This window comes from Homalodisca vitripennis, chromosome 6 (assembly GCF_021130785.1).
Source record: "Homalodisca vitripennis isolate AUS2020 chromosome 6, UT_GWSS_2.1, whole genome shotgun sequence".
Lineage (NCBI taxonomy): Eukaryota > Metazoa > Arthropoda > Insecta > Hemiptera > Cicadellidae > Homalodisca > Homalodisca vitripennis.
This window is the reverse complement of record NC_060212.1, coordinates 86,485,667-86,499,159: the sequence shown is the minus strand read 5'-3', so window position 1 is coordinate 86,499,159 and position 13,493 is coordinate 86,485,667. Positions and strand designations below refer to the sequence as shown.

General features: G+C 32.5%; 1 protein-coding gene across 3 annotated transcripts; it reads right to left on the bottom strand.

Annotated features, from left to right (window-relative positions):
• Positions 1-2,179: 2,179 nt before the first annotated feature.
• On the bottom strand, positions 2,180-13,289 carry LOC124364519. 3 transcript variants are annotated; one of them, XM_046820066.1, is made up of 2 exons: positions 13,088-13,289; positions 2,180-4,107 (listed from the first exon to the last, which is right to left on the bottom strand). In XM_046820066.1, the coding sequence occupies exon 2, from the start codon at positions 4,098-4,100 to the stop codon at positions 2,724-2,726; it is 1,377 nt and encodes a 458-aa protein (XP_046676022.1). In that variant the 5' UTR covers positions 4,101-4,107; positions 13,088-13,289; the 3' UTR covers positions 2,180-2,723. The 3 variants fall into 3 exon arrangements, with proteins under 3 accessions (XP_046676022.1, XP_046676021.1, XP_046676023.1); XM_046820065.1 differs by having other exon boundaries at positions 13,124-13,289; XM_046820067.1 differs by having other exon boundaries at positions 13,142-13,288.
• Positions 13,290-13,493: the final 204 nt, after the last annotated feature.

Below are 13,493 nucleotides of genomic sequence, written 5' to 3'. Positions count from 1 at the left end.
GGTATTACATTTTCATAAGTATCCATGTTTATGTAATCTAGTGTTGGGTAGATTGATTTGCTCGACTCACTCTGTTTGGTATTCAAGTGTTCGGCATGCTATCTAAATTCTTTATTGCCAATATGTACTCGACAAAATAATGCTATTGTTTTATGTAATATGTGAAAGGTATGGTTAGCAGGCTTTTTGTCAATGGCAAAGTTAACAAATGGTTTGGTAACTTAAAATTTTAAGTGAAACAGTTCAAGTAAACCTAAAATGTAATTAAATAAGTTGTAAAGATAGGTAATTAAAACAGCCATAACCAAAACATTTTATGGCTTAAAGAGGGAGGTACACATATGGAGAAGAGGTTCAAATAAATTGATTATGACAAACTCACAGAAGTTGTCTTCGTTTGTCACACAGAACACGACACAGTTGAGGAATATATCATCCTCTCCAACAGAATGTCTAAAGGCATAAACAACGTATGAATTCAGAGATGGAGCACAAACACAGTTCACACTTGTAGCAATTTGACAGTGAGGATGAACAGGTACACAGAAAAACCAAATTTGATGAGGGTCGAGAGAGACAAACCCACAAAGAGTGTCCAAGGGAAATTTATTTATCATCTTGCTGAGTTAGAATTAAAGTTGTATTTTAACGACTTCAAACAAAAAGAGAGAGGGCGACACTAACATGAGCTCAACCCCAGAACAAGCGACACCAATCGAGATCTATTTCAAGAATCCGTGGTAGAAGTGACAGCACGCCAAGCTCATGTGATGTCAATAACGTTTATAGGAATATGGCAAATTCGTTGACCTATCAGAAGGCAATCTCTTAATTGATATTTAGTGCTTTTATATCTTGACAAGCCTTATAACAGTGTAAAGTTCTATTGGGCTAATTAATCATTTTATTCCAATCTTTATTGGCTGTATTTGAGTTACTTCACACACAGGGCTTTATAGAATAGCCGTTTTATTTGCTGCCAAACCATTAGTAAATTGCCTTTTTCAATCCTGTACTTGATGTTATAATCATAACTGCTAAGAATAATGGCCCAACGTAAAGGTCAAGAAGCACTAAGATGAGGAAACTTAAAAGTAATGATTACTCATCAAAGTAAATTGCCTACCATAGAGGTTATCTGTTAACTTGTTCTATACCAAAAATGATGGTTAATCCTTCTTTACTACTTGAACCGAATAGTTTTAACTCAGCGTTGAGTTTTTTTAAGCAGCTCCAGACTATGGATCTGTGACCAATCTTGTAGTAATATTACTCCAAGAAATCAGTAGCTTAAGTCAGGGTAAGCTTTGGGTTATAATGCTGTACTAGTGTAGTTTAAAAAAATGAAACTTATTTGGTTGAAAGCTTGATCACTATCCTTATTCCACTTCCACGTATGATTTCTGCTACACATCTTAGAACAGATTGATTTTTTATTGCATTAATTCGATCTGCAACCTGAAAAAAACCATCAGCATTGATTTTATTGCGAGAATTTCCTTGAACAAATGTATTGTGTATGTAGTCCATTTTTTATGCAGCCAGATATTATTTTCAACGACTTAAGCTTAAAAAATTACTTTATATTCCCCTAGTTGATCTGTAATAATCATTTTTCATACAGTTGTTTTTCTCAAAATGACTGAAACCAATTGGGTAGTTTTAATTGGTTGATTGTATTGTATCAGTTGCTTTTATTCAGTAGCTGAATGAGTGAATCCAGTCAACTGCATTCTACTGGTACTTTACTTTAAGTGTATTGCCTTTAATGAAAATTTCATTGATTTAAGTACTACTTATATAAATATAACACCTAAAAAAGCTGTGCTGCCAAATAACTTCAAATATGGTTACCTCACTAAACATAAACACAAAGAAAACAGCCAGATATGAATAAAACTAACATTTAATCATAACTCTTTATTAGAAACAATATAAATTCTTTGATAATAAATACATAAACAATAATAACGAGGCAATAATACTATATATATAGACAACAAACCCTAATGATAAAACAAATTAGATTTAAATTTGTATTTTTCATATTCAGAAATTTAACATAGTCAGTAAAAAAATATATTACATATACTTATTATATTTTACTATACAGAATGTTACATTATTTCTAAGAAATGAAGAAACTATCAAAACTAACTATATTAGTAATGCTTAAATATAAATGGTTATCTGCTTTTTATTGTAAGCACAGTAGAATAATAATAAATTGACAATTATTTAAAGCTAAAATGTTCTTATTGTAATCCAAGTGAAACTTCCACTAAGCACAGAAATGTGTTCGGTAACTTGCCATCCCTTCAAAAGAGCTGGTGTTTCACAAAATTCCTCTGGGAGGATGAAGCCAAATAAGCAGTTATGAATTTAATGGAATGGACATTCAGAAAATCACGTTAATTGGTAAGATTATTATGATGTACTGAAAAAATAATAAAAATTTTAATTCTAATTGTGATTACAAAAATAATGCAATACATTCATCAAATGAACCATACAACAGTACTTAAGATTTAGCAAAAAATTTACCCATAAATTCATAAGGAATAATGAGGAAATATAATAACAAGCAAAGTGAGATTAACACCAGTTTTTTTTTACATTCCTGAATTTTCTATGAAAGTAAAATGCAACTTACCCTTTTTAAGAAACTATGTACCAATGCAACTTTATATATCTGTTCACAGATATTACTGATTTGATCCATTTCACCAAAAATGAATCACAGAACCAACTCCAGATCGGACAATATATCTTGTACGAGTCTTGTTCAGATAAAAGGCACAAGAGTCAAACCATAAATCCATTGCTATTTTCTTCGTTCTCTCAAAAATTCCACTGATCTCCCAAATTTCATTTTTCCAGTTTCGTTTCACCTGAATAAATTTACTACACATAATCTCGAACCAGTTGATTCCTGTGATAGGGGTAGATTCGAGGACTCGAGTCTTTGGATTGAACAATTTTAAAGTCTCATTATCGATGAACACAAAGTTGCTGTGTAGAAACTGAGGATGTGAACTTATTGATTGGTCTTTCAGTAGCAGGTCTGTGGTTTCATAGTTGTAGACATCTAAAAGGCCTCTGTTGTGAATTCCAACATAATTTTCACTGACATAAAAAGCAACATTGTTTTTGTAAGTTTCTTTGAAAGTTAAATAAGTCAGAGTGGTTAAACTGTAAGCCAAAATTATCACATCTTTACTACCTGCTTTGACAGATAACACCAAATTCTTTGTGTCAGAAGTTTTAATTTCCATAATTTGACAACTCCTAACCAACGGACAGAATTCTTCTTTCAATTTTTCTCCAGTCTCTAAATTCCATATATGCATTGTTGATTCACCTTTGATCACACCAATAAAGAACACTCCCACCATTGCATAAAGGCACTTTCTGGACGAGTTTGGTCTGAACTTTTCACCATTACATAGTTTTTCTGAATTTTCAAAGAAAAATTCATGTTTTAAGGAACAAACTTTCAAACTTAAATTCACTTCATGTACCTGAATCCGTGTCTCCCGGAGGGTAAGTATCATGTTATTACCACTTTTCAGTTGTGTTTCTTGAGAAAAGTTTGAATGAAGGCGAATTGGGTGAGTTGCATCAGCTGCTGGGAATTCCCTCACATCCAGAAGTTCAATTCTATCTCTGAAGAAACCAAGAATTACATCACTTGTATGAAATATGTGACAGATCGAGTCATCATAATATGGTGAAGCTACAGAGCGTTGGTTTATTATTTGCTCAGTTTTGCTTTTGCCTTGCCTCCAATTGTTCCAAAGATGATTCTCCCTCATGAAGGCCATTCTCCAATATGAAATGGGACTCAATGTACTGTTCTCGTCCTCTGGGCTTACAAATCGTGATTCCAACTTGCATGGGGTGATCTTTAGATACTCCGCTAGCTCCTGGTTACAATGTCTTTTCCACAACATGTCCTCACCAAACACTTCCCTCATCCTGTGACTGACGGCACAGCAAGCTGCCAGGTCCTTAGGTGTCAGAAATACTGCTACAGTTTCTATCAACTCAATGGGAAGAAACTGTATGGGAAAAACATCTTCAGACTCTAATGATGCCATGGCAACTCTGAAACCCAAGATTACATATTAGACAGGTATGAAATGTTCAAGTCAATACAGGATCCGCGATAATTTATCTTATCTTATCATCTCAATATTTGGAGAAGTTGAGGAAGTCATGTTTCAATGAAGATTATTTTGTACTATCACCAATTTACTGAATGAAAAGAGCTTTCAGCTCAACACCAATCTAAGGAGGAATTCCATTAGACACTGACGTCTCATCCAATACGGATTTGAATAATGCAAGAAGTTATGAAAGCACTTGTACTTCTATTTAGATAGTAAAACAAAAAAGAACAATTGTTTTTGCCGTTAAAATGTTACAGCAAAAAAGTTTATACAACATTGATTATTTGTCAAGTCAAGTGATTATACTTCACTAAAAGGCTTATAATAATATTAGTCTTTCTCTTTCTATCGCTGAAAATAATAATAATATTCTACTAGAGTTTAGTAACATGAATGTTTCAATCCACGATTTATATTGTTTATGAAGTCTAGTTAATTACTAAATATATAATAATGGTGCAATTATTTCTATGTAACTATTATGAAACATATATTTTTTAAATGTAAATGTCTAAAAAAAGTTTGCTACAGATGAAATTATAGGAGATTGACAAAATCTAAATGTAATAAATTCAGGAGAAAGTAACAATGTTAACCAATATTTTCTGAGAAGTGGTTTTGTTTTTGTTTTAATGTTGTAGAAGGATAAACCTAACTAAAGATATTGGTTGAAGCATGTGAACTACAAGATCAATTAAAACGGCTAATCTGTTAAAACCGACATAATCACTACCAGCAAACTATTATTTTATTAAAAACAAATATGCAATATTATACAACTGATAGACATAAGGTAATTTGATATAAAAAGAACAAATGTTAAAAATAATGAAGAAACTACCTCTAGACCACTTAGATTGGATTGACAAAAGATGTTTTTCTATATCACATACACTCTTGGAAATCTAGACTGGAAAACTCTTGGTTATAATTTAATCTATATCTAGATCAAAATTAAGAATGCTTGGCCATAAAATAGATGTTTAATAGTTTTGCTATGTTATTTTGTCTTTATGCCTCCCAAAACTTACTCTGAAAACTTCAAAAATATTTTTTATGGATTTTTCAAAAAACACAATTTATAGGCATGTGTATAATTTTAGGTAGCTATCCGGTTTTCTTTATTTTTCAAGAAGAGTACAGATATATGAGTAACATTTTTAGGAATCTGTTTCTTAAACTAACACATCATACTGAATAATTTCTAAGGTATATTGTTGTATAACAATATTATTTATGTAAAAGAAAAGACCAAGAGCAAAGGATACACAATAGTTTAGTTTTAATTTTGTTCTTGGTTGTAGGGAATATAAAGTAGTTTTTACCTCTATAACTCAAATTTATTTTCTTTGCCTCTATTACTTGTTTACCTCTGTAAGTCAAATTCCACAAAACTATAACCTTAATAACTATCAATTGATATCTCGATCTATGCCTAACTTGAATCAAATGGAAGTCCCTTGATATTAAAGTTATCGAGGTTCGACTGTACGTATTCATGGAAACTGTTGAACTATGTCAAAGATTCTGCCACGTCATATACACAGTGGTCTGCAAGCCACTCCCTAAGAATTTCTTCAGCCTGGCACAGTTGAGATATCTAAGTAATTCTCGATGACTTCCAATGTAGAATGATTTCTTTTCATACGATGCGTTGATGGGGTAGGATGTATTGTGATGCATGTCTGGTGTTGTGTGTATGTACACTGCTTCCTGTACGTAGCTTCATTTTATCGATATACAGAACACTCATATATAGAGTGCAATAACTTTGTATCCTGAGAGACTTATGGCTCCACCCTTATGGCTCTCTTTTGAAGGATAAGAATCCTGTATTTTACCTTCAGTCGTTCCTCCCAACACTATTAGACCTTATCTAAGATGAATGAATGAAGTTTATTGTCATATTACATCTTACAAGATCCTGCTATGCTAGTAAGACAGATGATATAGTCAGAAATAGAACAATAACAAATAATAAATATTGTCACTGCTACGTAACATAACATTATAACCTAATATAACCTAATATTATATGATATTAAAAATGAATCGCTATTAATATGATGAACATAAAATCTGTACAAAGATGTCAGACATTAATGTGATGAACACTGAAAGTTGTCGAATCTTGATATCATTAATAATACTGTTAAACACATAAAAACACACTTTTCAAACAATTCCCTCTCCTTAGTCTCCCATCGTTAGTAGAAATAATATTACTATCGATTTAACAATAACGAGATTTCATCCAAAATGATTTGCTCATAAATAAATAAACTCTAGAATAAATAACATTATTAACATTTTCAGCTGTGAATAAATTAACTATAAACTAAGTAATAGTGAAGGAAACAGGATTTTTCCGGACATTTGCCATCGTTCAGTAGAACTTCATCTTCTTGAACAAACTTTGTACTAATTAATCCAATTTTTAACATGTTGAAGATGATTTGATTGTGTTTTCTTTTTTTTTAATGTGAAGAAATGGAATTTTACCATTAACTTCATTTTCAATAATACATATTATAGATGATCTGAATCTAATTGTATTGATTTTTCAAAAATTCATTGTGAATGATATTATTTTCCCATACACAAAAGACATCATCAACATATCTTAACCAAATTCTAGGCTTATCACTCCAATTTTTAAAGGCAATGTATTCAAATCAAATCATTTTTTAATCACATATACATTGAGTACAGTGTTGAGTCAAGATAACAAGTTTTAAATAAGGTTCAGGTTTTAAGGTAAGTCCAGTAGTGTTCTATTGGATCCTCTAGTCCAGGAACTCCTTGACTATGGATCGGCCAAGGAGCCAGTCTTCAAGTTCTTCTTAAGTAATTGCTGTAGGGCATGTGGCAGCCGATTGAAGAAGACAGCACCACAGTAGGAAGGCTTCTTTTCATAGAGGGTCAGCCGATGAGAGTGGTGCGAATGAGTTCCCATGCTGTGTGTTATATGTGTGATGGGGTAATTTTGTCATAGGTAGTTTACATGTGATGTCCAGGACAAGTTGTTGTCGAGGATAATGCCTAAATACGTATTTAGTAGAACTTAATCACCAAGGTCTACCAGAAATTGAAACATTAAGTTCTTGTATATACACTTGAAACATTTTGAAGTGCGGTGTATATAAGCTGGTTTGATTTATTTTCATTCAGAACTAGGTCATTTTTAAGGCAGTATTATTTTGCCATATTGTATGCAGTTTTAGAGCATATTTTAAGTTCTTCTACAGGTATTTCTTTGCTAACAGTGATTAGAGAAGTGTCGTCAGCAAACATTATAACTTCACAGAATTCTTCTAGATATGTTGGGAAGTCATTGGTTAATAGTATGTGGAGTACTGGTCCAAGTATGGATCCTTGGGGTACTCCTCTATTCATAGACAGAGCTCCAGATTTCACTTTGGTAATTTTGTCATTTACCTTACAGGTTACTTTTACCACTTGTTTTCTTCCACTAAGGTAGCTATTAAACCAATTTGCTTCTTTCCCAGCAATACCCAGTAATGTAAGTTTTCTTAAAATTAGTCTGTGGTCAATACAATCAAATGCTCAAAGTAGTCTATACATATGTATACTAATTATTGGGCTGAGAACACCACTCATAGGTAAACATGACACTTGATTGTAAAATCTTTCTTGCATCTGAACGTAATTGTGGCTAACATGTACAGTAGGTAGTTCCATCACACAATTAATAAATAAGGTTGTTCTTATAATGAAGCTGTTATCATTCAAAGTAGATGTCTAAACAAACATAAAGCTTCAGGGACAGATACTTTAGTAAACTGACTGTTCAATTCAAAATTCTTTATTAATTTTTATGTATATGTGTATACATTGAATAGCGTCAAATTTCTATACAACCCAAACATTAAGAACTGCTTGTATGTTTGATGACAGTGCGAAGTGCACAATCTTCAACCGAGTAAGCTGTAACACAGTGACAGCTGAAATCTGTGTTTATCTGTGTCTGAAGAGACAAAAAAATATAAAAACAGCTTCACTAGGCAGAGTGTCACTCCTTTGCTCAAACTTGATTTCCCAAGCAAACCAGGTGCATATAGCACAGGGGTGTATCCAGTACCAGTTGGTTGTTTAAATTCTAAATAATAGTTTATTTTTGCCAGTGGAAACAATTTTTATTAACATTGAAACTCATCATTTCTAATCCAGAAAATATTCTTCACCAATAATAGGTACTAATCACTTCTCAAGTTAAAGAAGGGAATATATTAAAAAATCAGGTTATCAGGTGTCTGACAATGTATGATAAGCAGAGACCTGTTATCACTTGAATGAGTAATTCTGATAAGAAGCTATGAGGTGTGCTAGGTGAGCGAAGTAGATGAATGGATAAAGATTTACTCTGTTATCTACCTTATTGAATATTATTCATTTTCTCATATTTCTCGTATATATTAAAAGTAATGCAAGAGAAGTACGTGTCAAAATAGTCATAATATTATATGGGATTACTAGATATGTTATTATTTAGTTAATTATACATAAACTACAGTCCTAACTCAGTCAAGGCTGGCACAAGCTATTCTGGCGCCCTATAAAAATACCATTTTGCCACTCATTACTCAATAATATCACTCTCCCAATCCACACAGAAATGCTAAAATCAAAACAGAACTTCTTCCATGGCATGTATCACATACACAGGCATTATTTACCGATACAATACATATTAGTGTATGTTGTCCACAACATAAATTTCATAAATAAACCAAATAGTCCTCCCGCTTCGGTCGGAGGAAATAGGTTTTGTTACATGACATATGGTGTGGTGTGGCCAGTGGTAATAAGCTATACCTAGACTACTTTTTAATTTCTTTAATAGTTTTCTGATATTGTAAATGTTTTAGTACTTCTATAAACGCTGGGCTGAAAATTTCTAATAAATAAAAATAAAGTTGTATTTTTCTTATCTTTAAAGAATTTTTTAGAATATAAAATGTTAATATTCAATATTTTTAGAAAAAACTGAATAATTATAAAAACTGGCCAGTAAATAAAGTTTGACTATTTTTAAAACTGTACCGGGATTGCTAAAAAAATAGTACAGCAATTTTGGATAGTACTTCTGAATACACGTAAAGGCACTTTTTAACTAATGCCTATTCCAAAATATGTCTGGCACTGAATGGACTACTATAATAACATTTTAATATTTCTACCTTTTGATTTTTTGAGCAAGAATTTAAGAAACAAAAAAACAGCTGTTTTGGTCATGTTTTAGTGTCTTTAAAATTACATAACTATAAAAATTATAAATTATGTATCTAAAATTTGTGGGATTCTTTTCTATCTAAAATGATCTTCATTTGAATGTTTACAACTCCTATTTTTCATACTTTTTAATTTTTCTAAATCTTAAAATAGTGTTTGAAATACCCAAACTACGTTTCCTTTCATTGTAAAAGTTCACAGTATACACACACCAAATTTCAGAATGGAATGGAAATGGTATCTTGTTGAAAAAAAAAAAAAACTGGTCTTCAGGATGTAGATTAAAGGTGTTAAGATTCTGACGTTTTTGAAAACATTGCCTACAACTATCCAATAGTTGCAAACCTCATTTCAGCGCTATATCATAGCGCATTTGGCTTACTACAACATCATAATAAGTTGTTTAAACTAACTTTGGCAGTGCTATTGGCCTTTATGCGTTTTAATACAAAAATAATAGAGCTCAAAATTTTCATGTAGAATGTCTACATGAGCATTTCATGATAAAGCACACATCAATTATCATACCAAGCTGTTTAGTTGGTTCAGTAAATTTAAGATCAGAGAGTCCTGATGCTGCATTCTGGTTGACTAAGGCCTACCACACACGGTCGACCCGTTTGCAACCAGAGTTTAGAACTAGTTTTCAAACGCAACGAGTTTGCAACCAAAATAAAACCTGACTCCACACACGACGCGACTGGGTGTGGATCAGTTGGTGATCTCTGTGCGAACAATGCGTATAGTGGTATAGTAATGTTTTACATTTCACATTTTTTACTTGATAAATTATCAATAATTGAATAGTTATTTGTCGGAGGTGTAACTTTATCGATCATGTCAAGTATTAGTGAGGATGATGAGGAAGACATAATTGCATGTTTTCTACGTCGTAGGCAACGAAGAATGCGCAGAAAATATTGTGTCACCCATACAATACAGGGTGAGTTTTAAGTCCCTTCCCCCCTATTTTTTTTTTTTTTTTAACCGTAAAGTTAGGAGGTTTAAACTCCGTACATATTCGTTAGACCTAAATATCTTGTTTTTCATGGGTTCATTGACTCTCCACTCTCCAATGGGGGACGTCCCACGAGGAGTAAGCCGAGATTCTTAAATGTAAGCATAGGTTGATATGCACATCAAATTAAAGGTCTCTGTAAAGTAGAATACAATGCCGCAAACCGGACCTCAAAAGGTTCATCCTAATGAAAAATTACAGGGTGTTAAAATGTACAAAATAGTAATGTGCTATTATCTGCGTTTTATCGCGCAACTTTTTAAAAGTTCATTTCAAAACAATTTTTCTATTGCTGTTTATTCTTTAAAAGAAACTTTATTTTGTTGTGTTTAATGATTTAAGGGATCACTGGAAGTCCGAGATCTAGGAGTTAACTAAAGGATTTAATAAAGAAGTTGTAGTATAAAAGTAGAAATGCACAATATCTCTTTCGACCTCTGCTACAAGTTTTAAAATTCAACTCTTGAACTCACCCATCTTGCACTCACACACACTGTGAAACTATTGCAACGCAACTGTTTGGTGACAAGAAAATACGGTCGCATTGCGACCAGTCGGCAACTGATTTCAAACTGGTTGCAGTTTAGTCAGCCCCGTGTTGATCCCCACTACAGCACACATCAATTATCATACCAAGCTGTTTAGTTGGTTCAGTAAATTTTATAGATCAGAGAGTCCTGATGCTGCATTCTGGTTGACTAAGAGTTTAATTTGCTTTTGGTTTGCACTCATAGAGCTAGCGCGGAGTGAGTATAATATGTTTAAAGGACACTAAGAAGTGGGTTTGTTATTTTTGCAATATTTCTTGGCCATGCTGACTGAAATAAAGGATGTGATATCTAAACTTGTGCTATTTTTCCAATGGTAAGGAGTGCTGTGTCATCATTAGGCCTATACATATCTTCACTTTTCTTGCCAGTATTTTTGTCACAGTTAACAGGCTCTTCCAATGACACTGGAGCAGATCCTGACTTTCTTTAAGTGTAATCAGATGTCGGAGGAGTTGGATGATATGGGACGTGATGTGATGTCGGGAAAGCACCAATTGGAAATGCCCTTGGCCACCCCACACTTCTGACAAAGGCAGAAAAACATTCCTCGAGATGGTACCCAAAATCAAGCTCAGATTACGTGAGCGCTTTTAAAGTTTTAACTTTGGTACTACAGTACTAGTAACATATGATAACCTAATCTAAACCTACATGGAATTTTAAGAAGTAAATAGATACCGTTCAGAGTTACCTCCTTCTCGCTGACATCGCTTCTTTTTTAGAGACAGTAAACAAGAACCGATCGACACTTAATTTGCACAGGAAGTTAAATAAAATTTGTTCTTTCCAACAATGTAATTTTTTAGGTCCCAGGTAAGAAAAACTGTAGCCTACAGATAATACCAAAGTAACAATTATTGTTGACTAAACAAAAATTTAAATAACTCATTACAATGTAATATTTAGATTCGTAAACTACTTTAATAGAATAATTATAATTAACGATAACTGAGAATGAACAAGTGATGACAAATTAGTTGGTTTGGTATTAATTTTTACAGAAAATAAATCTGTACGGGTCAATTTCTATTTAGATAAATATATTGGTCTATCCAATACGCTGATCTTTTGTTCCCTGCCCTTCCTGCTATCCATTACATTATTTATTTATTACATTTTTTAAATTTACGGGTAGAGCACGATAAGCGGACCCAGTTTTTTATATCGAAGAATGTAATCATCAATACCTAATATTCGCATCTCAAATCCTAGCCTATCAATCGATATAAAATTATCTAACTTATAGTCCTCAATAGCAATCATATGTTTTAAATTAAAATATGGATTTAATATTTACAGTGATGAAAAAAATTATTATAAACAAAATTAGGAAAACTGAAGACGACCATATTTGCTCCTCTCACAGTTACAGTTGTTCTTTCCCACAAATTTCACATAATGGATTTTTCGGTACGAGTCCAACATGTTGAAGCCATGTAAAACATGTCTTATCATCTTTCAAAGCAATGTCGTTTAGTTTTCTAAAATGACTGCCATTTTTAATAATCAAATGTTACTTATACGTAGAATTGAAATTTTACCTTACGTGTATTATTTGAATGTGTTTACAGCTGTTGATATAGATTATTTAAGTTATTTGTTCAAAATAATTAATCAGTATCGATTAATTACATCGGTGGTTATGATTAAGTAATATCGTTTGCCATTTTCGATATAAAAAACCGGGTCCACTTATCGTACCCTACCCAAATTTATATAGGCTAGCTATGTATTTATTTATCATGAATACTCTTTAAGAAATGAAAACATCCCAACTATATTTTAATTTGATATACCTACAACATAATTTGACTCCAGTAGTTCCATCAAGTAATTAGCCTACTCTTGAATATCAATGATTCTATAATCTGAGTGTCAATGGTTATCATGGTGGCTGCTTATTACACTGCAGCCATTTTTCCTTACTAATTATGAAAACTAAAAAAGTTTATGAGAACAACATTATAAAATATAATGAATTTGATAAATTTTCAAGGTTTTATGCAGATAGGCCTAGGCCTACACTACCAAGTTTTATCATGCAAACTATTGTATTGAAATTACTGCCAAAAACTAGTTTCAGGAATACTAACCTATATTATGTTTAAGGTATAATAGCAAATACATACTTCTATTGCTCAACGTACTTCTATACATTCAATGAGAATTGTGCAATGTGTCAACGGCGCTGCGTCATATCAACCTCCCTTTGTGAAAACCGGCAAAGCATTCACAACAGACTTATCTGTAATCACTAATAAAAAACACTGTCCTGTCAGAGACAGTCAACAAACTATTATTACACCATTGCCGTGAAGTTAGCGTCACTTTGTCCAAACCGTGAAGTTATCGGCTCTTAGTATTCCGTGCAAAAAGTTGCAGTTTTCAGTTTGCAGGCGGTTCAAATAATTAAAAAAACTGAACTAAAAAGTAAAAAACTAAATATAAAATTAACTTATTCTCCAAATATATACTGTTTGCCTTATTGAAATATTGTAC